The following is a 24,802-nucleotide window of genomic DNA, read 5'->3' on the forward strand; positions in this document are numbered from 1 at the left end:
CGCTTTGATAATTGTCATATTTATCTTTCACTGAAGTCCAAAATCTCCATTTGGCCGACTAGAACAGCTAAGCTTAGCTTGTTTTGATAATTTTGTAAAAATATACATAACTATTTTTTAAATGTTGGAGACGTTAATACAGATAAGAATGCATTTTAATGATACACAGTGCTCATAACTGATAAGGTACAATGAAACCACGAGTGAACCTTCTTATCACAAGAAATGAAAATGTAGAGCAAATTATTGAGGTGTTATAAAAATCTAACAATTTTGTTTTTTTTTTTTTTTTTTTTTGGTAAGAAAATACATTATTTTTATTGTTTTGCATATAGATTTGCTTGGCAAACATTTTTTTTGTTTTTCTTAAAAAGCTCATTTTTTTACTTAGTAGCTAAAACAAAATTTATGTGGAAATAAATGCGAATTACTGACAAAATGAAAAAAGTAAAATACATAATTACAAAATAAAGCTGTAGAATCCAGAGAATCAAATGGCACAATGATTGCACCGCAACAACAGCATTTTGAATACATTTAGGGTTGCATGCGGAGGGCACCATCAATGCGAATAGTTTCACCATTCATCAAGGGATTCTCATAGATGGCTTGCACCAAATGGGCATATTCGGAGGGTTCACCCAAACGCTGTGGGAATGGTATGGATTTGGCCAAGAAAGTGCGAACCTTTTCGGGCAAAGAAGCCAACATGGGTGTATTGAAGAGACCAGGAGCAATGGTGCAGATGCGAATGCCCTGAGTGCTTAAGTCACGAGCAATGGGCAAGGTCATGCCAACGACACCAGCTTTTGAGGCAGCATAGGCAGCCTGACCGATTTGACCATCGTAAGCAGCCACAGAGGCGGTATTGACAATGACGCCACGTTGGCCATCTTGATTGGGTTCATTGGCTCCCATAAGGCCGGCAGATAAACGTATGACATTGAAGGTTCCAACGGTGTTGATCATAATGACACGGGTAAAATCTTCCAAACGGTGGGCAGCGTTTTTATTGAAATTGTAGGTGCGCACAGCAGTTGCAGTACCAGCACAGTTCACAGCCAAATCCAAACGACCAAATTTGCTCTTGGCAGTTTCCAAGGCGGCAGTCACATCCTTCTCAGAGGTGACATCAACTGGTACGAAGACAACATTGTCACCCAATTCCTTGGCGACATCATTGCCCTTCGATGAACCCAAATCGGCCATTACAACACGGGCCCCCTGCTTGGCCAAGCGTTCCACGGTGGCACGGCCCAAGCCGGAAGCTCCACCAGTAACCAAAGCAACAGCGTTCTGTAAGAAAGAATAGAAAAAGCAATAGAACAGAGTCCACAAAAAAAAATATAATGATTGTATAACGTGGGTTCATCATCACTTTCATAAAGCATCATTCATTCAGCACAAAAGGGCAAATGGACTTTGAACTTTCACTTTATTGTTCGTGCAAATGCCAGAAAATGCCACTAGCATCGCTATAACACTTTGTATATTCCAAGCAACCTACCTTAATCATTTTAAAAGATTTTAGTATTTGATTATTAAAGCAATAGGAATTAATAACAATTTAAAAATGGCTGCAAGGGACAACACCGCTGGACACCGGTTGAATGGTTGAATTCAGTTCGATTGGAAAAACTCAGAAGGGGTCTATTGCATGGGCAACGACAACAACAGCTGATTTTCGGGAAAGCGAAGTAAAACGTCAATGCAATTAAGGAAGCCTACCTAATTCAATGCGTTTGTATTCTATATTGGAAAAACATCATGTACCCTTCGCATTTTAGGCTCACTAAAACCCCGTTTATACTGCTCATTAAATCGGGATTTAAGGCTCTCCTCAGCTGATTTTATAAAGGGAAAACAGATGATCGAGCCATAAATCCGGATTTAAAGCCATAAATCTGGATAAAATAAGCCATAAATCTGGATAAAATAAGCCATAAATCCGGATAAAATGAGTGCACACGGGGTTCAAGCTTAAACTCAAATTTCATCTTCATAAAAAATCGACACATTTCTTGTCCTTTCTGTTTAACCATTACCTATCCTCTATCCCACCAGCCTTAGACAACATCAAGTTAGGGTCATATGCGGACGACTGTACGTTAATGGCCTCGGTCCCATGATATAATGACTAGGTAGCATACAGAAAACATCCAGTAATGAAATTCTATAAAACGTTTAATGAAAATCGTTTAGTTTAAAAGTAATAACAGAAAAGTCAACCAATTTGATATTCAGTAGCCACTTTTAACGAAAACAGATATCATTAAAATCAGCTGTTTTCGCTAACGACTAAAAAAATAGTCAACTAAACGGCGGACAATTCTTTGGTGTTTACTATTACGACGAGAAATAAAAATAATTAATTCCCAGGGCTTTAAAGTATTTTTCTCTTAAAAGATTTCGGATACATCTGCACAATCAATTAATAAGCGCGGTAGCTAACTTTTCGTAATATGAAAAAAATGTTTGCAACAATTGTATAAGAATAAATTGGTATTGACAACACTGTTCGTAAATAATTGAGTACATTTTATTTAGATTTGTGATGTTTCTAAATTAGAATAAGAAGAAGAAGAATTATTATTTATTAGTTTTGCCTATTCCTTTTTGGGTAGAGTTGCCAAAGAGAAAAAATATTACAATATCTGTTAACCAGGACTTAGAGAATATCATAATCGTTAGTGCAAACAATTTTTTGACGACAAATTTAATATGACAAATGGATATTGGTATGGGTAAACAGCTGAGTACAATTTTTTTCGTGAAGTGCACTATCTGTCAACAAGTTTTAGTTGTGTGTGTATTCTAGTTAAGAACGATAACACACACAAACAACGAAAAATGGCGCGAACAAGATAAATACACAAAATCAGAGTTCCACTAATTACTGATTTTGACAAATAGTGCACTCAATATTTTGTTGTTGGGCAACTGCGACTACCTGTAAATGACTATATCTTGGGTAAAGGTATTTTAATTGTTGTTTGTTTCTCTTTCGAGACGGAAAAGGAAAGCCAAAGGTAACAACACACACCAACCACTATGGGACGCGTTTCGTCTTTGGTTAGAAGACTTTTTAACCATATTAGGTGTGATATGGTTAAAATTTTTTATAACGAGTTTGACGGTTGTGCACGTGAAAAGCCGAGTAAAGTACTTACCCTAAAGCGCAGTATGCACCCATGGCCAAACAATTAAAGGTGGTCTCATTTGTACAACAAACACAAATCATTTTGTTCAATCCGCCATTTTGCCATCAAGCTTATCGACGTTTTGCCAACACACACAAAAAAATTTCTGTGCGTGTGTGTATACGTGTGCGTACATGAGCAGAGAATATACGAGAATGAAGATAACAACAAAGAGAGTGCAAAGAAAAATCTGATATCTTAATACCGTTGTTGTTGTTGTTGTAGCAGTGTGTGGTTCACTGTGGCGGCAGCCCTTGCCAATGCAGGAATTCATTGGGCCAGTCCGGTACATACAACCGGCTGCCATGGGATTGTCTTAATACCGTGAAACCTGGCCGGCTTTTAACAGCTGTTCGCGTGGGACCACCTTTTGAAATCTGTTTTGGTACGCATATTTGGCAAAATTTGTGTTACCATTAGAAATGCAAACGAAATTTTCGTTACCGGTACCATTACCGAAAATTTCGCTTGCAGGTACGCAGATCAAATGAAATTTTCTATGCGTAACAGTGTGACACATTTGGCATTGGTGAATTTTTTTTCTTTCAACTACGAATGAATGCATACATATGTTTTTTAATATATCCTTAATAGATCGTTGTTGGCCAAAAATGATTAAAATTAGGTAAAAAATATAAATCGATGTTTGTCGCCATCTAGTATTCTACACAACCATTTTTCAGTGGCGACATAAATGCCTTGGCTGCAACAGAAAATGTCGCTAGAGGCGCATACCCAGCTTAATACTTAAATAAAATATGGCAAATATAAATACAGGTTATTTCTATTTTTTATTGTAGACAAACACTCATACACATGAGAAAAAATGATATAGGCCAAAAACAGAATGAGAGCGTTGAGCATTGTTTTTGAGCGTGTCGTTGAAAATGCAACTGCAAATAAATACCACAAAAGCAATGTGCAAAAGTTAAACTATTATATTTTTAAAATTGACGCCTAAATATATTACCTCACATAAGGCAACAAAGACTGATGCTCCATTACAGCAACAATTACAACAACAACAACGAAGTTCAATGCATTCATTCTGTTTTCGGCTTATGTAACTCCAACGTTAAAGCTAAGTATTCTGTTCAGCTTTTCAAGCGGAATGGTGTCAACTTCCAAAAAAAAGAAAAAAAAACGTTGGCTAAAAATAGGCGGAAAAGTAGTACTCTGTTTATAGTGAGGCGAATGGCAAAAAATATTTATTGGTTTGAATGATTCGATGTCTTTATTTATTTGAGAAAAAAATATATAGAATAGAGAAAAAATGAAATGCAGATAATGAAACATGTTTTGGTATGGAAATAAAAACATTTGATTGCTGTCAAATTCCGCTCGCGGAACAATTAAAAATTTCAGCGGCTATTCCGAAAACAGAATAGAATACCAACCCTAAAGGCCATAACAGAATGAACACGTTGAGCTTTGTTTTTGAGCGCCGCGTTGTAAAAATGCAGCTGTGCACACAAAAGCAACATGGAAAATTTTTCAACTGTGACGTTTAAAAGCGAAAGGCATTCAACTAAATTTTCGTTTTTCACCTTTGAAAACCCTTGTTTTTTCGCGATTATATTTTTAAACACTACGCAAATAACAATTTGATTAAACTTTTGCCATATGTAATGAGGGAATGCCCTACTGGACGAAATCAGCAAGTTTTTTTGCTTTAAAATCTATTAAAAAAATAATCAGCGAAATGTATCACGAAAATCGAATATTGTACCAACCTTTACTTTAAGTTGCCGATGTGTGACACAAAACATTTTTCTAGTGAATTTAATACTTCAACTAATGAAAAAAATTTTTACTAGTTTTCGGTTGGCCATTTCGAAGGGAATTTATGAATTTAGTTTCACAAAAAGAAAATTTGGTTGGTCTTTAATGGGTTAATTGTAAAGTGTAAAGTTTATTAGTCGATTAAACAAAAATCGATTTCAAGAACACGGGCTTTTATCGATATTTCCCTCCCTTCCGCAACCCCTTCAAAGAAATTCCATTTTGCATCCTAACAAAAATAAGCTGCTAATTCTCAATATTAATCACATCGCAGTGCGTTTAGAATATGGATAAGAATAAATCGAAAAAGACAGATGATTGGATAAAAGCCCAAAGTAAAAGTCGACCTGGCCGCTATTATATGTTCAATCGTTCAACTGGAGAAACTCGATGGATTTCATGCGACAAAACTTCCGAGGCCAATGACACCTCTCCCACAAAGAAGGAAAAAACTTTGGAAACACCACCTCCTAAACTACCAGGTACATATGTGGAATATGCATTTTTATTTTGCTATAGACTAAATATCTTTCTACTCTTGACAGACCCAAAGCCCTTGAAAACACCTGCCCAAGATCGTCTCAAACGCCTGCAGCATAACATAAAACATGAACAAGCTAAGAAACAGCAAACTAAAAACATACGGCGTAAGTCCACCGAAGAGCAAGGAACATCAAAAAAACGCACAGATATAAGCAAAGCTGAACAAGAAAATGTGCAAAACGAACCATCTAGTTGTGGCAGCAAACTTAAGACTTCCCAAACAATTCGAGCAACCCGACAATTTTTGTCCGGTTTAGTATTACCTGCAGTTAAGGAGACCAAAAGGGAACTCAAGACATCAACTTCCCCAACGAAATGTAGCAGAGATTTACCGCCCGCTAAAGTTACACGTCACCACAAGTCCACTGAGGCAAGTGAAACTATCAAAAAAGAGCGGCAAAGACCTTCTACTAGTGAAGAAAAGGCATCAATTTCACCAAAAACCCCTCTTAAAACATCACCAAGACAAGCCAGGAAGAGAAAACATTCGCCATCATCCACAACAGCAATAGATAAGAGCGATAAGAAAGATGTTGAAGTTGCAACACCTTCCAAAGATAACAACAACCGCTGTAAAGAATCCTTGGACAATACACCTAGGACTTCCTTACATTCAACTACCCGCCTTTTAAAAAGTTCTGAAATTACAACAAAACCAACACTATACAAAACTGCCCAGACTGAGGAAATAAAGAAGGGTGATAGCGGAGTAACGCCTCGCAAAAAGCTTGAAATAGATTTGGAGACACAACCTTGTGCCTCGAAAATTCGTATGCCTAAGCTCGAAACCCCCTTATATGTCGTACAAGAAACATGTGACAAAAATTATTCCAGCTTCGGTTTTATAAGTAAAATCAAAGAATTCTGTAAATTACCTTTCAGTTCCTACAAATCACAAGATAAGACCGACAACAAAAATGGTAGCTTTTCCATGTCTCTTCATTCTCATAACAAACAACATAAAGAAGAAGGGAAAACGAAAGTAGCAAATCAAGTGTTTGACACTCCGCATAATTCCTCTGTTTATAGTACTCCAAATACTAATATATCTTCGTACCACTCAAACCCAGCAGTTTCTTCAACTCCCGTGCAGCGAACATTGCAACTTTTTAGGGAGGAACAGAAAACATTTTCAAAAGAAGGTAGTAGTGGCTTCAATTTACCAACTATTTCCTCGTCTTCTTCTTCTCCCAATACACCCACCAATTTGAACATTCCGTCTTATCATATAGGATCCGGTAAGATATGTAAAATATTTTTATATCATTTTATAAACCATGTACTCCTTTTTAGCCAACTCCCGTTTAGATCGTCTTAGACAATCTCTTTTAGTACAACAAAACAATGCAAAAAATAATACATTTACTGAGAACGTCTCTTCAAACATAAGCAACACTTCATCAACTTTGAATTCTTCGCATTCAACACCACATTTTAATTGTTCCACTAACTCAGTTTTTCACACTGCCAATAATACCTTCAACGATGGTAAGTAAGCGACATTTTCCAATTTAAACCTCTTAAAAATTTTCTCCATACTTTCAGAACCAGAAGCTATGGATTGGCAACCAATAATCATGGATGAAAGCATTGACTTATCCAGTAGCGAATCTGGTCTCTCTAAATTGCTCACACCTCACACAAACCTAGCAACAAAATCAGTTGCTGAAACAAAGTCAACAACAAATTCGCTTGCTAAAAAATTACCTGAAACAATGGGTGAAATATATGATGCTGTAAATGAAAACCTTCTACGTATGTCGGCCGAAAAGAAAAATCATTCTTCTCGTAACAACAACAAGTGGCGAAAGGATTTCTATTATTTTGTGGTGGATACGAATGTTCTACTGGATCATTTGACATTTATAGAAGACTTGACAAAATTCAAGCTTTGTGGTAAGTAAAGGATTTTTATGAAAAAAATCAAATCACTCACGAACACCAATAAAAGAGATGATAGCACTCCAGACACTGATCTGAAAATATGCAACAGATTGTTCCTCTTGGCACACAGTACCATCTAAGCTTTGTTGGAGAATTTCCAAGCGCAATTATTTTTATAACCTGTCATGTCTGGTCATTGAATGAATGAATTATGTCTCCCATTTTTTATGAATACCACCAAAAAATGATGGATTTAATTGATTACTGAATGAAAATTGCCAAACAACAGAGGTATTTGACCACAGACAACACGCTATCATCAGTACCATAGTTTTGCTCTCTAACCTTACGTCTGTCGGACCCACAGTTAATAGCCTTATAAGTTTGACTCAAATCAAAATGGAAAAGTCATAATAGATTTGACTCCCAGGCATATTACATTTGACTGCAACAAGCTAACTACTGCAGCCGTTGGCTGCATCGTTTCAAATGGCTGGCTTTTTTCAGCCTCAATTGCTTGTTTTGTAACCCATCACCGCATATTAGGCGAGGTCTCACGAGGTCAAGGCCAAACATAGGATGTCAACCATGCCAAAAAGTATCTACTGTTGCTTAATGGAATGTTCATGGGCAAATTGAATTTGCAATTTTAAGATAAAAAAATCGAAACCAAATTTTCAGCATTATTTAAAAAATGTTTTGCCTGTTAGGGCAAAGATCATTAAATTTTACAATTTTTGTTTGTTTCTCTTTCGAGACGAGCTGAATGATCGGAAATTTTCTTCGCAAATGTAGAAGGAAAGCCAAAAAACGCAACACACATCAACCACTTTCAATCCCATGGCAGCCGGTTGTACGTACCGGATTGACCCGATGAATTCCTTCATCGGCAAGGGCTGCCGCCTCAGTGTACCATACACTGCTACTACAACAACAACAACAACCACTTTGGGACGCGTTCGTAATTTGGTTACAATTACTCATCAGCCATATTATGTGTGAAGGTTTCAAGGACCGTACCATGGTATGTTGTACTTGTTGCGAATTTATTGCGAAAACGCCTCTATGATACAAATACCACATTAACGACGCTAGACGTAGTTATTCCCTCTTAATGCTGGCGACATTTGCGAGGTACCATGCCATTCACGGTCATGTAAAAATTTTCCCCAAAGAGGTGTCGTACTGCGGCACGCCATTCGGACTCGGTTATAAAAAATGTCCCTTATCGTTGAGTTTGAGAGAAGTTTGCCCCTGCTCGGTTCCTGGGCAAATTTTTACTCAACTCTCAAATGCCTTTCTTTTGAGTCCTACATTAACGTATTGGTAAATATTTTCGGTTAACGGGGTATTTCGGGTGTGGGGTGCCCACCCAGACACTTGGCTCTTAAAGTAAATATAAGCCTGTTGCTCTACTTTAAAATACATTTTATATGAACCCCATATTGGCATGATCTGTAAAAAGTTCTTTTTAAGGGTGTTCCCGGGGTCCTGTCTCTCAATTTCGTACTCTTCTCCCAAATAGTTTTTATATAAGTCACATATGAGCCCCATATTGGCATATTCAAAAAAAATTTATTATTTTTGGAGGGTGTCCCTGGGGGCCTGTCTCTCAATTTCTTTTTTTTTCTTCCAAATAGTTTTTTTTATAAGTCATATATTTTCTTGGTCAGTAAATACGTAGGGAGGTAGTTTGGGGTGGGGCGGCTCGTTTCTGGATATACATTTTGTTTGAGTTATATATTGTCGTTATTGGTTTATATAGCCATTTGGCGGGGTTTGGGCGGCCCGAGGCTCCCGACCCCAACAATAGAAACAATGTTTTGTTTTTGTGTGCAAAAAAAATCGAACAAATCGCATTACCAATCCCCGAGATCTGGTGTGTTTGAAAATTAGGGTTATGAGAAGTGCTTTTTAGGGGAGGGATAGCACCTCAGACATTTCTACTTAAATATAGATATCAAATTCGTAATCCATTCCCAAATCTATTTGATTTGAGCCCCTTATTGCAATGGTAGGTAAATATGAACCGTTTGAAGGAGGCTTTGGGGCTGGGCGGCCGCCGATACTTTGCCCTGTAGATAGATATCCAATTTGTTCTTACTCCCAAATACCGTTGATTTGAGCTCCATATTGCCATGGTCGGAAATAAAGTTTAGTTTAAGGGGTGATTTAGTGCATACCTCCATAAGAGAGCACACAAAATTTCAATTAAATAGCACCACCCATCTATGAGATCTGGCGTTTTAGAAAATTAGGGTTTTACTTACTCTTTGAAAGAATATTTCTCAAAACCCATGGACTTCCCAAGAAAATGTTTGACATTGCTGGAGTTAGCACATCACACTTTGCAAAATATATTAATTTCAAAGAAATCGGTGAGGGGCTCGCAGAATTAGGCCCCAGTACTTGAGAAACTCTACGTCATTCTACACTTTATTATGGTATACGTTTCTTGAAGTTGTTAAAATTTGAATATTAAATATTTTTTTTATCGAACGTCTTTTTTTTTATTATTATTTTTGTTGTTGTTGTAGTAGCAGTGTGTGGTACACTGAGGCGGCAGCCCTTACCGATGAAGGAATTCATCGGGTCAATCCGGTACATACAACCGGCTGCCATGGGATTATTATTTTTGTTATATAATTATGTTATCACATATTTTGCTTTTTCTATAGACACCCAAGGCAGTATGTTGTACATACCATATAGTGTTCTGCAAGAATTGGATAAATTGAAAATGCGTTCTGGTCATCAAGAGGGTGTTAAAACATTAGCAGTGCGTGCCATTAAATATTTGAACAAAAAACTTGAGAATGACTCACAACATGTTTTAGGTAAGGCTTTCCTTACAAGAAGGCTATATATTTGTGTTTGAATTGAATTTCCCCTATTTCAGCTCAAACCGCTGTAGAGGAACGAGACCACTATATCGAAGTCAATTCGGCTGATGATAGTATCATCAATTGTTGTTTGCAGGCCAAAACACATGTACCAAATATACTCCTGCTAACCGAAGATGTAAATTTACGTAGCAAAGCCATTTGTAACAACATTTTGGTATCGACAAAATCTGATTTGGTATCAAAACGTTACGACAAAGGTTCATCAGCGTCCATAAACATATCTTGATTTCAATGGTGGAAAATTTTGGATTTGCGAAATTATAAATTTCGTTGAGATTCAAAAAATTTTCCAAAAAACCCCAACATTATTTAAAGAAATCCTGTAAATTACACTTATGTATCTATACAAAATATCTTATTTACCTAAGGTAAATAAGATATTTTGTATACCTTTATTATATGTACTCATATGTGTAGATAATGACCCTGTACATTTGTAAATCCCTAACATTAGCGACTTTCAATTTGTGATAAACAGAAAAAAAATCAAACAAACTTCAACTTTTTGTATACCAAAGTAAAATCGATTTACTTGAGAAGAAATACATAAAAATTATATGTTAAAAATGTTATAAGAAAAGTTTGTTTTTTTGTAGTTAACCTGTTATCCACAGCTTATCTTTCAATAGGTCAAAGATAACCACACACCCCAGCCTTCGTTTTGGGGCAAATATTAAACTTACAAAGTAAACCGGAAGATTTCTTACCCATTACTTCCGTTTTATGGCCATGCATTGTGTGAATTTCAAATCATTATCAAACTTACCACCGTTTTTTGTTTATTATCTTCGCTTATATAAATATTGATTCAAGTTATTAAAATATAGATATTGAAAGATTTTTCTAATTAGTTGTGTCGAATAGCAATTAAAAGGAGCTTCGAGAATAATACCTAATTAGATAAGATTATTATTAGGTGGGGTACTTTCATTGTTTGCTTATGAAGAGAAGATCATGCCTCCAGAAAATTGCATTCTTATAACCACTTGGATACTTGTCGATTCAGTTCGAGATGTAAAGTGATAACCTAAAGACGTTTGAAAAGTGATTTTCGGGATTTTTGTTTTCCATTTCTTCAAAGTAAGTTCAAGATTTTAGTAGCTAAAGTTAAAACAAATACCTTGTATGTTAAGAATTTTGATTTTAAATATGAACCATCCTAGAAACTCTTCTGTGAACCTAAGCTTCAATTTAATTTCTATTCGCTAGAACATCACATAATAAGACTTCTTGATTCAATAGTATGACGGGTAATATTTGTTGGCTGTTTTTTATTAGTGACTTACATCTACTATAGAGATGAACGCTGTGGTAACTGTATGCAGCAGATTGCTGAGTTGTTACGGTCACGAGACTGTGTAAGAATCTCGCTCTAAGTGAAGATTGGGGACATTGTTCAGTGCAGTATCGAACTATCTCGGCTGCAGTTGGCGTTAGTGGTTCCCTACTTGGAGTATATAGAGGTAGCAGTCAAGTCCGGTACTACCGAGATGGAGCTATACAACGTGTATAAACCGCCGCAGAGTTTTGTTGTTATTGCAGCGTGTTCTACACTGAGGCGGCAGCCCTTGCCGATGAAAGATTCCATCGGGCGAACCCGGTGTGTAAAACCGGCTGCCATGGGATTATTGCCTCTTAGTATATTCGTTGGACATAGAGCTCTAAAAGTTTGCACAGAGGTATATTTGAGTGTGATGTAGAAAAAAGTGAAGTATGATCCAAATAAGTCTTTAACCCGATATAGTTCTCTTATAAACCGAACTCCTGATTTGACATCTTGGGCCCCTGAGCCCCGATTTGTCTGAAATTTTGCTTGATCACATCTGTAAAGAGTATCAACAACCAGCAGCCACAAGTTTGGTCCAAATCGTTCTTTAAGCTGCTATAGCTCCCTTATAAACCGATCTCCCGATTAGTATCTTGAGCCTCCTAAGGATGCAATTATGATCCGATTTGGCTGAAATTTTGCACAACAAATTCTGCTATGAACCTCAAATACTCCTTCAAGTATGATCCAAATTGGTATATAACCTGATATAGCTCCCATATTAACTAATTTCTTGATTTGAGTTGTTAAGCCTATACAAGGCGTTTACTTTAACTCACGACTTTATCCTTCTAGCGAAATTTTTGGTTGCAGCTAAGACAATTGTCACTACTGAAAAAAGTTGTGTAGAATACAAGATGGTGACAAACATCGATTTATAATTTTTACCGAATTTTAATATTTTTTGGCTCATAAAATACATATGTGCTGTAGTCAATCGTTTTTATTTGCAAATAATTTTATTTCATGTTGAATGGAGCAGACATGTTTTCAATGCCAATTATGTCACCCTGTTACGCTAGGATTCACTAAAGAATGTTAGGTCACTTACATAAAGTGGATAGGCCCCATAAACATCAGTAAGGATGTCAAAACTGCCGATTGAAAATGCCATCAAATAGGAGAAATCGTAAACAAAGAATTAATGTAAAAAGAAAACATGCCATGTACAGCCAAAAATTAAAATAAATTTATGTCGGTCGATCGCTTGGCTTAATTTATTCAATGAATACTGCTGTTACGCAAAGAAAATTTAATTTGAGCTGCGTACCTGCAAGCGAAAATTTCGGTAATGGTACCGGTAACGAAAATTTCTTTTAGTTTCGTTTTTCGTCAATGCATTTCTTATGGTAATGAAAATTTTGCCAGAAGTGCGTACTGAGGATTACTGATTTCCGGTGTTTATATTATGTATTGGGTTTTAGGGGGACTACAGTAGAATTTTCCGGCGAACAATTTTGTAGAATATGTGGATATGCTAGAATCCCATTTTAAACGGGGTTTTAACCCTGTTTCCAAAAAATGAGCTGAAGAATACTTTTTAGAAAATAATTCAAAATATTGAATTGGTGCATGTTTGTGCAGCTGATATATAGCTTTTTTATAATCAGACCACTTCACTGAAGAACACTTAAAAATAATTAGCAAGTGCCAATTCGGCCCTTTTTAGAACCATTCTGTTGAAAATTTAAATTTTAACAGTTATTGCTTTATTTTTGCCTCTTAAGTCTACTACTTATATCGACTTTCGGTCGAACAACTGTCAAAATGTACCATAAAAAATGGTGACGAAGAAAATTCGAGCACATTCCGTAGAAGTGGTACTGAGTTCTATGACCAAAATAGTAGCTACAGGATGCACTTATAAGGTGAGATCATGCGAACAGCTGAGTAGAAATTTTTTATTTTTGTTTTGTTTTTATAGTAAATATAAATGTCAAAGGCTTGATAACACAGCCGTGATTTATTCTATTCTAATCTTAAAATATGTACTATTTGAACCGATATTCCACATATAAGCAACAAAACAGTTTTTAGTGATGAAAATACAAATATAAATCACATTCGAAGAAGATAAGTTGTAAAACAAAGTTTATTTCTAAAAAAAACCATTTTGACATTTAAATTAACGGCATTAGCCACTCAAGGTAGTTTCGTGGGGGGTAGAATTTTGTTATTGGGCTAATGACCCTACCTCTAATTGTATCATGTAGTAGCTACATTAAGCCAAGATATATTCATTTACAGGTAGTGACAGTTGCCCAACAACAAAATAGTGAGTGCCTATTTGTCAAAATCAGTTATTAGTGCAACTCTGATTTTGTGTATGATACTAGTTCGCGCTATTTTTCGGTGTTTGTGTGTGTTATGATTCTTAGCTATAATACATACTCACAACCAAAACTCGTTGACAGATACTGAACTTCGCGCGAAAAAATTATACTCAGCTGTTTACCGTACACTACCTGGTAATTATGTCATGCATGACGCTGCGTCAATACAAATTTCGCTTCAATAAATTGCCAATGTAATTAAATGCTCACGAAATGGACACCAATGAACTCCGCTTCAATACTTTTGTCTTTGTTGTTGTTCGACTTTTAATTGTGTTTTGGCAAAGAAAAAGTCCTTCGGATTTCGGAATAATTTAAAAAGCATTTTCGGTGCGAATGAAGTCAGTACAAGGCTTTATTTAAAACTAACGGTACTAACCATATGTTCATGTCTGTGACACCTGTCGTTGACAAATGAGCATCCAGTTATGTCCTCTTTAAGATCTTAATCTATTTTGGTACCCCAATTAAAAAAAATCCATTTTGCTTACATTAATAAAATTTTAATTTTTGGGAAAAATATGTAGCATTCATTTGATAAAAAACCTCCTTACGAAAACGTCGATTAGTTGAAGGGGGACCACAAATAAAAATTCTTTTTTAAAATCTTTTTATTTAAAGGGTTTTCTCAGGATTCACTGATTAGTGAATCCTGGGGTTTTCTAAAAGATTAGTTAAAAATTTCCGACAAATGTCGGCTAATGTTTGAATAATCCTAGCGCGGTCGTTATTTAGCATCCAAGGTGGTTATTCAGACCCAGTATTGTCACTTCGCCTCGCGGAAGTAGCCTTTTCTCTGCGCAGAGAACTACCTGCTGGGTGGTCTTTTAGTATCAGGTGACACTTGTAATTGACCTTGGCCTGGATTACAGCCTAAGTGTGCATCTTATTCAACGCGATTGTCAGTGCTAATCTTTTTACGTTAATTGAAATTAAGTTCTGAATGGTTGATCAATGTTGTCGGAATGCATACGGATGAGACGTTGAGGAGGTGTATAACAACTAGTTGGCAGAATTTATTTGTTTCTTACATCCTTTTATGTATTTTAATCAACTACCCCGACTGTACCGATTAATCTGCACGTTAATTTCTTCCGCCAAGCTGACTCTTAAGTCCTTGCAGTTCAATCAGTACAAACTCCAATTCGTTGAACACAGTATAGTCAGAGATTTGACGTTGCTCTCAAAAGTCTCCAGTTAGCATTCCGAGTTCCTCCTTTCTTACCTCCAGGATAAGTTAAGTCATGTCCTGCAAAACATTAGGCCACAGGACCGATGCGCCATCCCTTGCCCCTTTTGCGTGATCATCACACAAAGAAAATCATACAGGATTGGGTTCACTGATTCAGTAGCACAATCGGAGCTCATCAACGAGCTATTCCTGGCCCGTCAGCACCTTCGGGCAACGAACCCCACGATGACCCGGGATCCAGCAAAAAATGACAGCATTCCCTGTGATCCGGAGAAACTTCTGGCATCTCCTAACCAATCTGGACCTCACATGGACCGAAGCCAGAGTATTCTTTGATTATTACTACTACTGGGGATAATTCTCCCATATTAAAGAATGCAGTCCATTGCACGGGATAACTGTGAGCACCACACAGGCTGGAACATTGAGGTCCGATCTGTGCGGTGTGGTGTCACGAGAAGCTGAGCTGCGAGCTACCGTCCACAGGTTGCAGATAGTGGAATGCTCCATACAGAGTAGCTGAAGCGGCAGTCGCAGACAATCAGCGGTATCGAGCGAAGAGTCTAGTTTTAGTTATAGTTTTCGTACTCAATATCATTAATTTTTATTCATTTCAAATACTCGTATAATTTATTTTATTTTTGAGGCAGTTGCAACTATAAATATATGATTTTTTTTTTTTGATCGGTTATAGAGAAACATTAAAAAATTCCTTTTTATGACCACAAAATATAATGAATCATTCAACCTTATGTTTGTCTTTAATACCTTTGTTGAAATAGCACTAGAGAGCTACATACTACTACACATTTTGAATCGTACCTATTCCACAGGATAATGGTTGGCTAATTGATCCGAAAGAGCTTTTTGCTCGGCCGTCAGTCGATATATCTCTTGTTGCTCTTCTGGCGATAGTGGCTTGCGCTTTACTTTGTTTTGCAACGTTCTTTTATAGGTCTCTAGTAGCTCCTGGTCGATGGCATCAAGTTTGCGTTTAACCTCCAAACGTTTTATTTCCTCGGTGGCTGCGTCGTGCAGACGCTTGAGGGCATTGCTGTTATATTCAGCTATGGCAGAGAGTTCCGAAACAAGTCTTTTAATTTCGGAATGCACTTCATCCTCGTCATTATTGGGGAAATCAGCTAGATCCAAAATGCCCTGCTCGATGAGTTCTTTTTTAACGCGTTTCTCTATGCCCACACAATTGCGCAACATGGACAATGAGCGGAAACTCATGGGTGCCGATGAATGCGTATTCTCACTGCTGCTATTACTGTTGTCGGCCACAGCATCTACAGGATTTGGTATCAGTTGTTCTTCCATGAGAGCCGAAACTAAGCGTTGTGTTAAAGGTCCTGTAACACACTCATCCACTATGGAGTCGGCTTTCTTTAGCATATTGTTGACTCCTCCATTGTTTTGAGGCTTTAAACGATTATTTGAATTGGGATTGGAGCCCTGTTGAATTTCCTTCATGTCCTCCGTAGCCCAAAGGGTGGAGTAATGAGGACCCAATTCGGGTATGGGAGGTACCAGTGGTCCATTGTACTGTTCCATCAAATCGTCTAGAAGACGCAAGTCTTCATTGGTCAAGGGCATACAATAGGGCTCTACGGAGAGCCAGAATTTGTTGGGTGTGTCTATTTTGGCGGGTATGGGTTTTTGTATATCTCTAGCAACACCGTGCACCCCAGGTGGGCAATCTAAGCTATCATCAGTCTGAGGTGCCAAAGGACTATTCTTGCTGTGCATATTTTTGGCTTGTTTTAATGTAGTGTGTTTAGGTTTACGCACCAACGAAGTTTCATCTCGTTTACGCTTACCGCTGTTCACCATAGAAGTTGCTGGTGAGGTGGGCTGCTTCTCACCCGTTTGGCCCAGCAGTTGCAGCGAGTGCTTGCTTTTTTTACTATCCTTATTCTTCTCATCCTTGTCTAGATTTTCATATTCCAGTTTCAAAACACGATAACGTAGCGCCACACTCGATAGAAGCGTCTCCAGTTCCAGTTGGATATTGTCCAACTCGTCTGCTGCCAAGAAATCATCTGCAGGTTTGTTAAGAGCCGATGTGTAGACGGGCAGTTGTTTCGGACAATCTTTTGTTTTTATTATGGGTATAGTCAGCAGACTAGCAGCGCCTTCTGTGTCGGGCGACATAGGAGTGGGATTGGTTTGTTGTCCCATCTTCCCACCAAGTTTTCCTCCAAATGAAGATGCCATTTTCATACTCTTGGCCATAATCGAGGAGACTACTTCAGGTACTGCACGAAACTAAACGCACAATTGGTGGAGACACAGAATATCTTCGTATCAGCGTAAACAAATTAATTAAATTTTTCGACTAAATCAACATTGTTTATCATACACAAGATAACAGTGTTGCTTGAAAAGAGAAAACCCAATGGAAAAATTGGTGTCAGCTTTTAACAGGGTGTGTCGATTGGAAATAAAATTGAAAAAGGCTTGTTTTATTTTTGTGCTAATCGGCTGTTATCGACATCTATTAAAAGCAGTACATATATTCTCAACCACAAATAATATGGTGCAATCTGCCATACTGTCATCAAACTGATTGAACTTTTGCCAACACACACAAAGAAATGTTTATGCGTGTGTCTCTACGTGTGCGTACTTGAGCAGAGAATATGCGAGAAAGAAGATAACGGCAAAGAGAATGCAAACAAAAATCTGCCATCTTAATAGCGTCAAACCTGGCCAGCTGTTAACGGCTGTTCACGTGAGACCCCCTTTTTAAATCCGCCTTGTTTGACGGTAAGGTGGTATCAAGCGAACAGCTAAAACAACTGGTCATAAGCCGGCCAGCTTGACGGTGCATTAATTCACAACAATCCAACCCATTTTTTGCACGTTGTCTTTGTTTGTATTTCTCTTTCTCTCATTTTACCTGTACACACACGAGCGCACGTTTCATTGGTTGTGTTGAGAACCATGTCGAAATAATTAAAGGTGGCCTCATTTGTACAACAACCACAAATCATATGGTGCAATCATGAAATAATTACCAGGTAGTGTACCGTAAACAGCTGAGTACAATTTTTTCTCGCTAAGTGCACTATCTGGCAACGAGTTTTGGTTGAGTGTGTGAATTATAGATAGGAACTATAACACACACAAACCACGAAAAATGGCGCGAACTAGTATCATACACAAAATCAGAATCACTGATTTTGACAGATAGTGCGCTAAATATTTTGTTTTTGGCAACTGCCACCAACTGAAAGTGAATATATCTTGGGTGCAATCTACCATCTTGCCACCAAGTTGATTGAAGTTTTGCCAATACACTCAAAAATATTTGTGTGCAGGTGTGTGTATATGTGTGCGTACAGCCTGGCCGGCTGTAAACAGCTGTTCGCGTGAGACCATCTTTATAAATCCGCCTTGGTTGAGAACAATGCCATTTTTGAAATGGCATAACAAGATGGCGGATTGCACCATATGATTTTTAGTTGTACTCTATTTAGGTTCTTTTACACGTTAAAGTTGCATTTTTGAATCGGGTTGAGGCGAAATTTGGAACAGGAAGCTATTTTGAATCCCCTGACATCGCTGGCAAAGGTGCTTTAGATTGGATTATATTTGGATTTAGCTGCCATATACAATTCCTATGCCTTAATAGAATGTTTGTGGCAAATTTGCTATATAACTGATTTCCCTAGTTTGTCTTTTGGTTTCATAAAATCTACTTTTCGTTCCTTTTCTTTCAAATTTGGTATAGTGATTCACATTGATCCCTCAGAATCATTGGTAAGTATGGTGAAAATATGGTCATGTTTGAATATAGCTGCTATATAAGGGGTGTTTTATTTACCTACTTAGCGGATTTTCTCGCTTAGTTTGTATGGAGAAAAATGCTATCCCCAATGAGCTAAGTGGCTAATTAATAGCCGTTTATAAAAACATATGGGGCCATCATTCAATTTGAATGACAAACCTAAAAGAGGAAGAACGCACCATATGTATTCAATGGTTAAACGTTCTGGAATGGCAAAATTGCTAAGGATTTTAATAAAATCACATTTATGAACTCCGAGAAACGCGTATTTAAAACTAAAATCACTCATTGCTTTGTTGATATTTGATTATTTCGGATGTGTGTCAGTGCTGCCAACGTTAAGGTACAAAGCATTTAGCGGGAAAAGTGATTTATTTATCCCTAAGCAAGCGAATTCGCTAGACTGGTAAATAAAAAAAACACTATAGACTGTTCTCCAATAAGACTTATATGATTTTATAAAGGGAAAACAGATGATCGGGCCATTAAATCCCGATTTAAAAAGCGGTTTCACCGGGGGTTTTAGGTGCAAATCATTTTGTATTTATATTTACTTAGTCCTACGAACGCATTCATATAATTTAATGAAGCTTTAATCTAGGTTAATTTGACATTTCTATAAACGAAATCTGTGAACTAATCTTACTTCAAAGCTTTATTCAATTTTGTAAATTCCGGTGTTAAACTTCACATTCATAAAACTCCCATATTTTTTAAAATTTAGAATTTTAGTTTTCAACATGCAAGCAACTTTTATTGTTATTTTTGTACTATATAGTGCAAATCACGATTAATCGGTTTTTTATTATCTGTTATTGCATGATATCGATAACTTACTAGTGCAACTTTGCACTGATATTCTAACCAGAATATCTGGCTTGCATTGGATTGGAGTGAAATAAAACAATTCATTTACTTACATGTTCTACATGAAACTTATCCATAGTGCTTCTTCTCCCACTGTCCGATACCTCGATAACTTTAGTCATTATCGAAGTTTTAACAATATTGCGGAGCACCCTGTATATAGGCTCATATGCCAGTTGTCACTTAAGCAAAGCCACTATTTGTTGTCAGTTTCGTGTCACAGTTTGTCACAACTGCACAGCTGTTTCTTTGTTTAGTTAATTTTTATTCTTCATCGTAACAGTTTCAATTGGTGGAATAGTGGAACAATTCTTTCTTCTGTTGTTTTTATGTGCGCGATCGGGACCAATTTAAACAAATAATGAAAACAATGCGGGATTAGTATTCAAATTCATACTCAATTCTAAAGATTTTTGTTTGTTTTAAATCTTTTATTTATTTTGTCGGATGTGCAAGTAAAGCAAAATAGTGATAAAATATTGCCTACAATGTAATTACAGAAATAGTCAATAAATTCTAAGTGCAAGAAAAAAAGCAAAGTTACTTTCAAAACTCAAAAATACAAACAACACACTCAACTACAAGACTGAAATACAAAAGTTAAACAATAATTAGGAATATTTTGCTAAAGAGAAGAACCCGCTGTCGTCATAACGAAAACAATTTGTGTAAAGCTGCTGCTTGGAAACGTCAGACACAAGGCCTAAGGCAGTTAAATAACCATTTGGAAAGCAACAACCATTAAACAACATAGAATTTTGATAATATGTATGTCGCTTAAACAAAACAACCATGAAATATTTAGGCTTTAGCCAGTGCTGTTGGTGATACACTTGTTTCAACGTTTCCTACTTCCACGGATACTTTAATAAAACACACTCCCTCGACAAGATTTAGGCAAGACCTATAGCAACATTGTGAATAAATAAAAAAAAGTTTAAGGTAAGATAAGCCCCTGCTATTCTAATTGCATCCTAACACACTTTCTGTGAACGCGGAATGCGCGTTTGCTTTGTGTGTGAACGCAATTCATTCTAGTTCAAGTTCATGTGAGTTTCGCTGAGTGTTTTCTTTGCTCTAGTGGCTCTAGCAAGCAGTGCACATGCGGCAGTAGTCTTGTGATTTCCATTAAATTCATAACTATGACATTTTTCAATTGTAATGTGTGTTGTTTTTTTTTGTTTTATTGTTGCCTGTCTGGATGTCTCTTTGAGTCATCATTCATCATGGTTAGCTTTTCCATTTTCAAGATAGCCGGTGTTTACAATTTTATCAAATTGCACTCAGTTAATAGACTCACAGGTATGATATACTCTTTCAAGTGCATCTTTGCTCTTAAATGATTTGGTACAGTGGCTCAAAGATGTTCTTAATATCATTTCATTATAATTCATTTATTTCATTATTTAAAGGCGCAAATAACTCACCTTGTCACTTCGATCATCACAGGCACTCAGTATTTTAGTAAGACCCGGTGTCGCCCAGCCTCTCACTGAGACTTTTCATTCCATTATGTGGAACCTTTGGGCGCGCCCGGTTGCTTGCAGCTAAGCTCCTTGCAATGACAGCAATGAACACCACACAAATCGGACCTCAATGTTCCAGCCTGTGTAATGCTCACAGCTAACCCGTGCCGGGAAACACCTTAGAACGATTAGGCTTTCAAAAGCAGCTTTGTTGTCAACGAAAAATGCTAACAGTCGATCTATCTCTCTTGGGGTTTTCCAGAACTTGGTTAGTGTGAATATCTGGGCTATGTTAGATTTACCACGTCCAAAACGGCATTAATATGCACTAATTATCTTGTTGTTGCAGCAGTGTGTTGTACACTGAGGCGGCAGCCCTTGCCGATGAAGAACTCCATCGGGTCAATCCGGTACGTACAACCGGCTGCCATGGGAATTATCTCCTTGGATTGCTGTGTGCTGCATTCTGGGTCGTAACATATACTCCTTTGGGAAAGGCTTATGGTTTCCAAGTACGCATTTTGTGGCATTTATCATGGAGTGGACAATAGTTCGCTAATTTTCTGCTATATCATAGGGATAATGAGAGCTTTCTTCCATCAATTAGGTCAGTTGAGTGGAGTATTTCGTTGCCGTCTGCTTAATGCTGGCGAGTGCGAGTGTTTAATCACAATTTTTTAGTTTCGCGTTGATCAAATCGTGGCCCATTACAATATTAGAATCAGTTGCTACTAGAGATGTGCACGTGAGTGATTTTTCACTCAAGCTCACGAGAAAATTAAGATATTCACCCACGACTTTTTTATCGACTCACGTCCACGGACGCTCACGAGACAAACATTTTACTCACGCACGAAAAATCACCGATTCCGACGATATTTGACACGTATATTGAAGGTCGTCAAATGAGCCCTCTAGAGGCTCAAAAAGTCAAGATCTCAAGTCGGTTTATATGGCAGCTATATCAGGTTATGGACCGATTTAAACTATACTTAGCAAGGTTGCTGGAAGTCATAACGAAACACGCCATGCTAAATTTCAGCCAAATCGGATAAGAATTGCGCCCTCTGCATGGTCAAGAAGTCAAGACCCAAGATCGGTTTATATGACAGCAAAATCAAAACATGGACCGATTTGAACCATACTCAGCGCAGTTGTTGGAAGTGATACCAAAACACCACGTGCAAAATTTCAGTCGAATCGGACGAGAATTGCACCCTCTAGAGGCTCAAGAAGATTGATTTACCTTTACAGGCTCTATGAAGTTATGTATCGATCTGCATACCATACTTAGCACAGTTAATGGAAGCCATAACATAACACCTCATGCAAAATTTCAGCCAAATCTAATAAGAATTGCGCCCTCTGAAGGCTCAAGAAGTCAAGACCCAAGATCGGTTTATATGGCAGCTATATTAAAACATTGACTGATTTGAACCATACTCAGCGCAGTTATTGGAAGTGATACCAAAACACCACGTCCAAAATTTCAGTCGAATCGGACGAGAATTGCGCCCTCTAGAGACTCAAGAAGTCAAGACCCATGATCGGTTTATATGACCTCTATATCAAAACATGGACCGGTTTGGCCCATTTACAATCCCAACCGACCTACACTAATAAAAAGTATTTGTGCAAAATTTCAAGCGGCTAGCTATACTCCTTCGAATGTTAAGGTGCTTTCGACAGACGGATGGACATGGCTAGATCAACTTAAAATTACATGACGATCAAGAATATATATACTTTATGGAGTCTCTTCGAGGTGTTACAAACAGAATGACGTAATGAGTATACCCCTATCCTATGGTGGAGGGTATAATAAAACAAAAGTGCCAACTAATGGTACACGCCGAACTTAGGAGCACTTATACATATATATACACTTATACATATATACTCTTATATACAACACCCATGTATAAGACGAAGAGGAGATAAAGCTCTTTCACTTACATTCTATTCATCCGATTAAATATATTTCTTTTCTTTATCAAATTGCATTCACGACTGTTGATTGATTTGTTATTGTTCTTTTGGGCACTCTCTCTCCCTCTCTCTCCCTCTCTCTCTCTCTCTCATGCGTTGCGGTAGCTGTTGTAGTTCATTGTTGACATGATTTTATTGATTGGCAGATACTTATCGTGATTTGTGTGGTTTTTTTATCTTTATCGGTTTTATAAACGTGCTCAGTTGATAGGGTTTTCCTCTTATTCACATAAATATACATATGGTGCTCAAGCAATAAAATATCAATTAAGATTTATCGGTAATCAAATCAATTATACAAGGAGAGTGGAGGGGATGTTCTGTCGCAAAAAAGTTGACACTCTTTTCACCATGAACTGAAGTCATGACACGCAATTTTCTAAACAATACATTCTGCTCGTCTATGCCGACAACATCGATAATATGGGTCGGTTATAAGAATTGCATTTTTGGTAGGGAATGAGCCGTGAACGAATACAATTAGTTAATCAATCCCATGGCAGTCGGTTGTACGTACCGGATTGACCCGATGGAGTACTAAAAACCCTTTAACAATGCAGGGATGATAATTTTGATATTTCGATACTTTTTAAACATCAAAAATACCACGGTACCCACTTGAGTTATTTGATACTTTTTTGGAATTAACCATTGTTATACCCTCCAATATAGGTTGGGGAATACTAATTTCGTCATTCCGTTTGCAACAACTCGAAGTATGCGTCTAAAAACCCATAAAGTATATATATTCTTGATCTTCATGACATTTTAAGTCGATCTAACCATGTCCGCCCGTCTGTCTGTCGAAACCACACTAACTTTCGAAGGAGTAGAAATAGGCGCTTGAAATTTTGCACAAAAACATCTTATTAGTGTAGGTCGGATGGGATTGGAACCGATCTTGGGTCTTGGCTTCTTGAGCTTCTAGAGGGCGCAATTCTTAGCCGATTTGGCTAAAATTTTGCACGTGGTATTTTGGTATCTCTTCAAACAACTGTTTTAAGTATGGTTAAAATTGGTTCATAACCTGAAGTAGTTGCCATATAAACTAATCTTCCGATTAGACACTTTGTGCCACTGGAGGGTGCAATTTTTGCTCGATTTGCCTGAAATTTTGAAGGTGGTATTTTTCTATGACTTCTAATAGCTATACCGGTCAATAACTAATAATAATCATTCAAAGAACTTGACAAATACCATCCATGGTGGAGTTTATATAAGACTCGGCACGACCGAACTTTGTACGCTTTTACTTGCTAAGTTTTTGTATTCGAAGACTCAAGGAAGGAAAGAGTTTAAATTTTATAATTAGCTCTGGTTATAGCGAGAATGTTACCCGACCACTGTAATGTGTATCAAGCGGAGATCTTTACAATGAAAGAAGTTGTGGAAAGGCTAAGCTATAATGTCATAAAGACGATTGGCATCAATGCCTACTTAGACAGCTGTTAAATCCCTGGCGAACGTATTTCTGAATTCAAAAAACGCCCTCGACTGCGGCAGACCTCCCACCGAGA

At 37.4% G+C, this 24,802-nt stretch overlaps 4 protein-coding genes across 5 annotated transcripts in view; 2 read left to right on the forward strand and 2 right to left on the reverse strand.

Annotated features, from left to right (window-relative positions):
* Nucleotides 1–312: 312 nt before the first annotated feature.
* On the reverse strand, nt 313–1,642 carry LOC106081076 (3-hydroxyacyl-CoA dehydrogenase type-2). The gene is made up of 2 exons (XM_013242790.2): nt 1,508–1,642; nt 313–1,296 (listed from the first exon to the last, which is right to left on the reverse strand). The coding sequence occupies exons 1-2, from the start codon at nt 1,514–1,516 to the stop codon at nt 538–540; spliced, it is 768 nt and encodes a 255-aa protein (XP_013098244.1). The 5' UTR covers nt 1,517–1,642; the 3' UTR covers nt 313–537.
* A 3,565-nt stretch (nt 1,643–5,207) lies between these two features.
* On the forward strand, nt 5,208–10,846 carry LOC106081084 (transcriptional protein SWT1). Its single transcript, XM_013242805.2, has 6 exons — nt 5,208–5,464; nt 5,528–6,763; nt 6,819–7,013; nt 7,071–7,421; nt 10,088–10,246; nt 10,309–10,846. The coding sequence occupies exons 1-6, from the start codon at nt 5,269–5,271 to the stop codon at nt 10,539–10,541; spliced, it is 2,370 nt and encodes a 789-aa protein (XP_013098259.2). The 5' UTR covers nt 5,208–5,268; the 3' UTR covers nt 10,542–10,846.
* Nucleotides 10,847–11,332: 486 nt separating this feature from the next.
* LOC106081080 (solute carrier family 53 member 1) overlaps nt 11,333–24,802 on the forward strand; it is a 42,134-nt gene continuing 28,664 nt past the window's right edge. The window contains exon 1 of one of the 2 annotated variants that reach the window (XM_059366620.1): nt 11,333–11,395. The gene's annotated coding sequence lies outside the window, so the exon portion shown is untranslated. Of the gene's footprint in view, nt 11,396–20,054; nt 20,773–24,802 lie in introns of those variants that run through there. The other variant, XM_013242798.2, reaches the window with a different exon arrangement.
* On the reverse strand, nt 15,786–17,573 carry LOC106081081 (transcriptional adapter 3-A). The gene has a single exon (XM_013242799.2). It carries the CDS (start codon nt 17,403–17,405, stop codon nt 15,990–15,992), a length of 1,416 nt encoding a protein of 471 aa, XP_013098253.1. The 5' UTR covers nt 17,406–17,573; the 3' UTR covers nt 15,786–15,989.

The sequence above is a fragment of the Stomoxys calcitrans genome, chromosome 4 (assembly GCF_963082655.1).
Source record: "Stomoxys calcitrans chromosome 4, idStoCalc2.1, whole genome shotgun sequence".
NCBI classification, from domain to species: domain Eukaryota; kingdom Metazoa; phylum Arthropoda; class Insecta; order Diptera; family Muscidae; genus Stomoxys; species Stomoxys calcitrans.

What these genes read in the sequence shown, in the direction of transcription:
- LOC106081081 (XM_013242799.2), bottom strand. Translation starts at nt 17,405, where the DNA reads ATGGCCAAGAGTATGAAAATGGCATCTTCATTTGGAGGAAAACTTGGT.
- LOC106081084 (XM_013242805.2), top strand. Translation starts at nt 5,269, where the DNA reads ATGGATAAGAATAAATCGAAAAAGACAGATGATTGGATAAAAGCCCAA. An exon ending in GTCTTATCATATAGGATCCG is followed by an intron (nt 6,764 to 6,818) that starts GTAAGATATGTA and finishes ACTCCTTTTTAG; the next exon opens with CCAACTCCCGTTTAGATCGT. An exon ending in TGACTCACAACATGTTTTAG is followed by an intron (nt 10,247 to 10,308) that starts GTAAGGCTTTCC and finishes CCCCTATTTCAG; the next exon opens with CTCAAACCGCTGTAGAGGAA.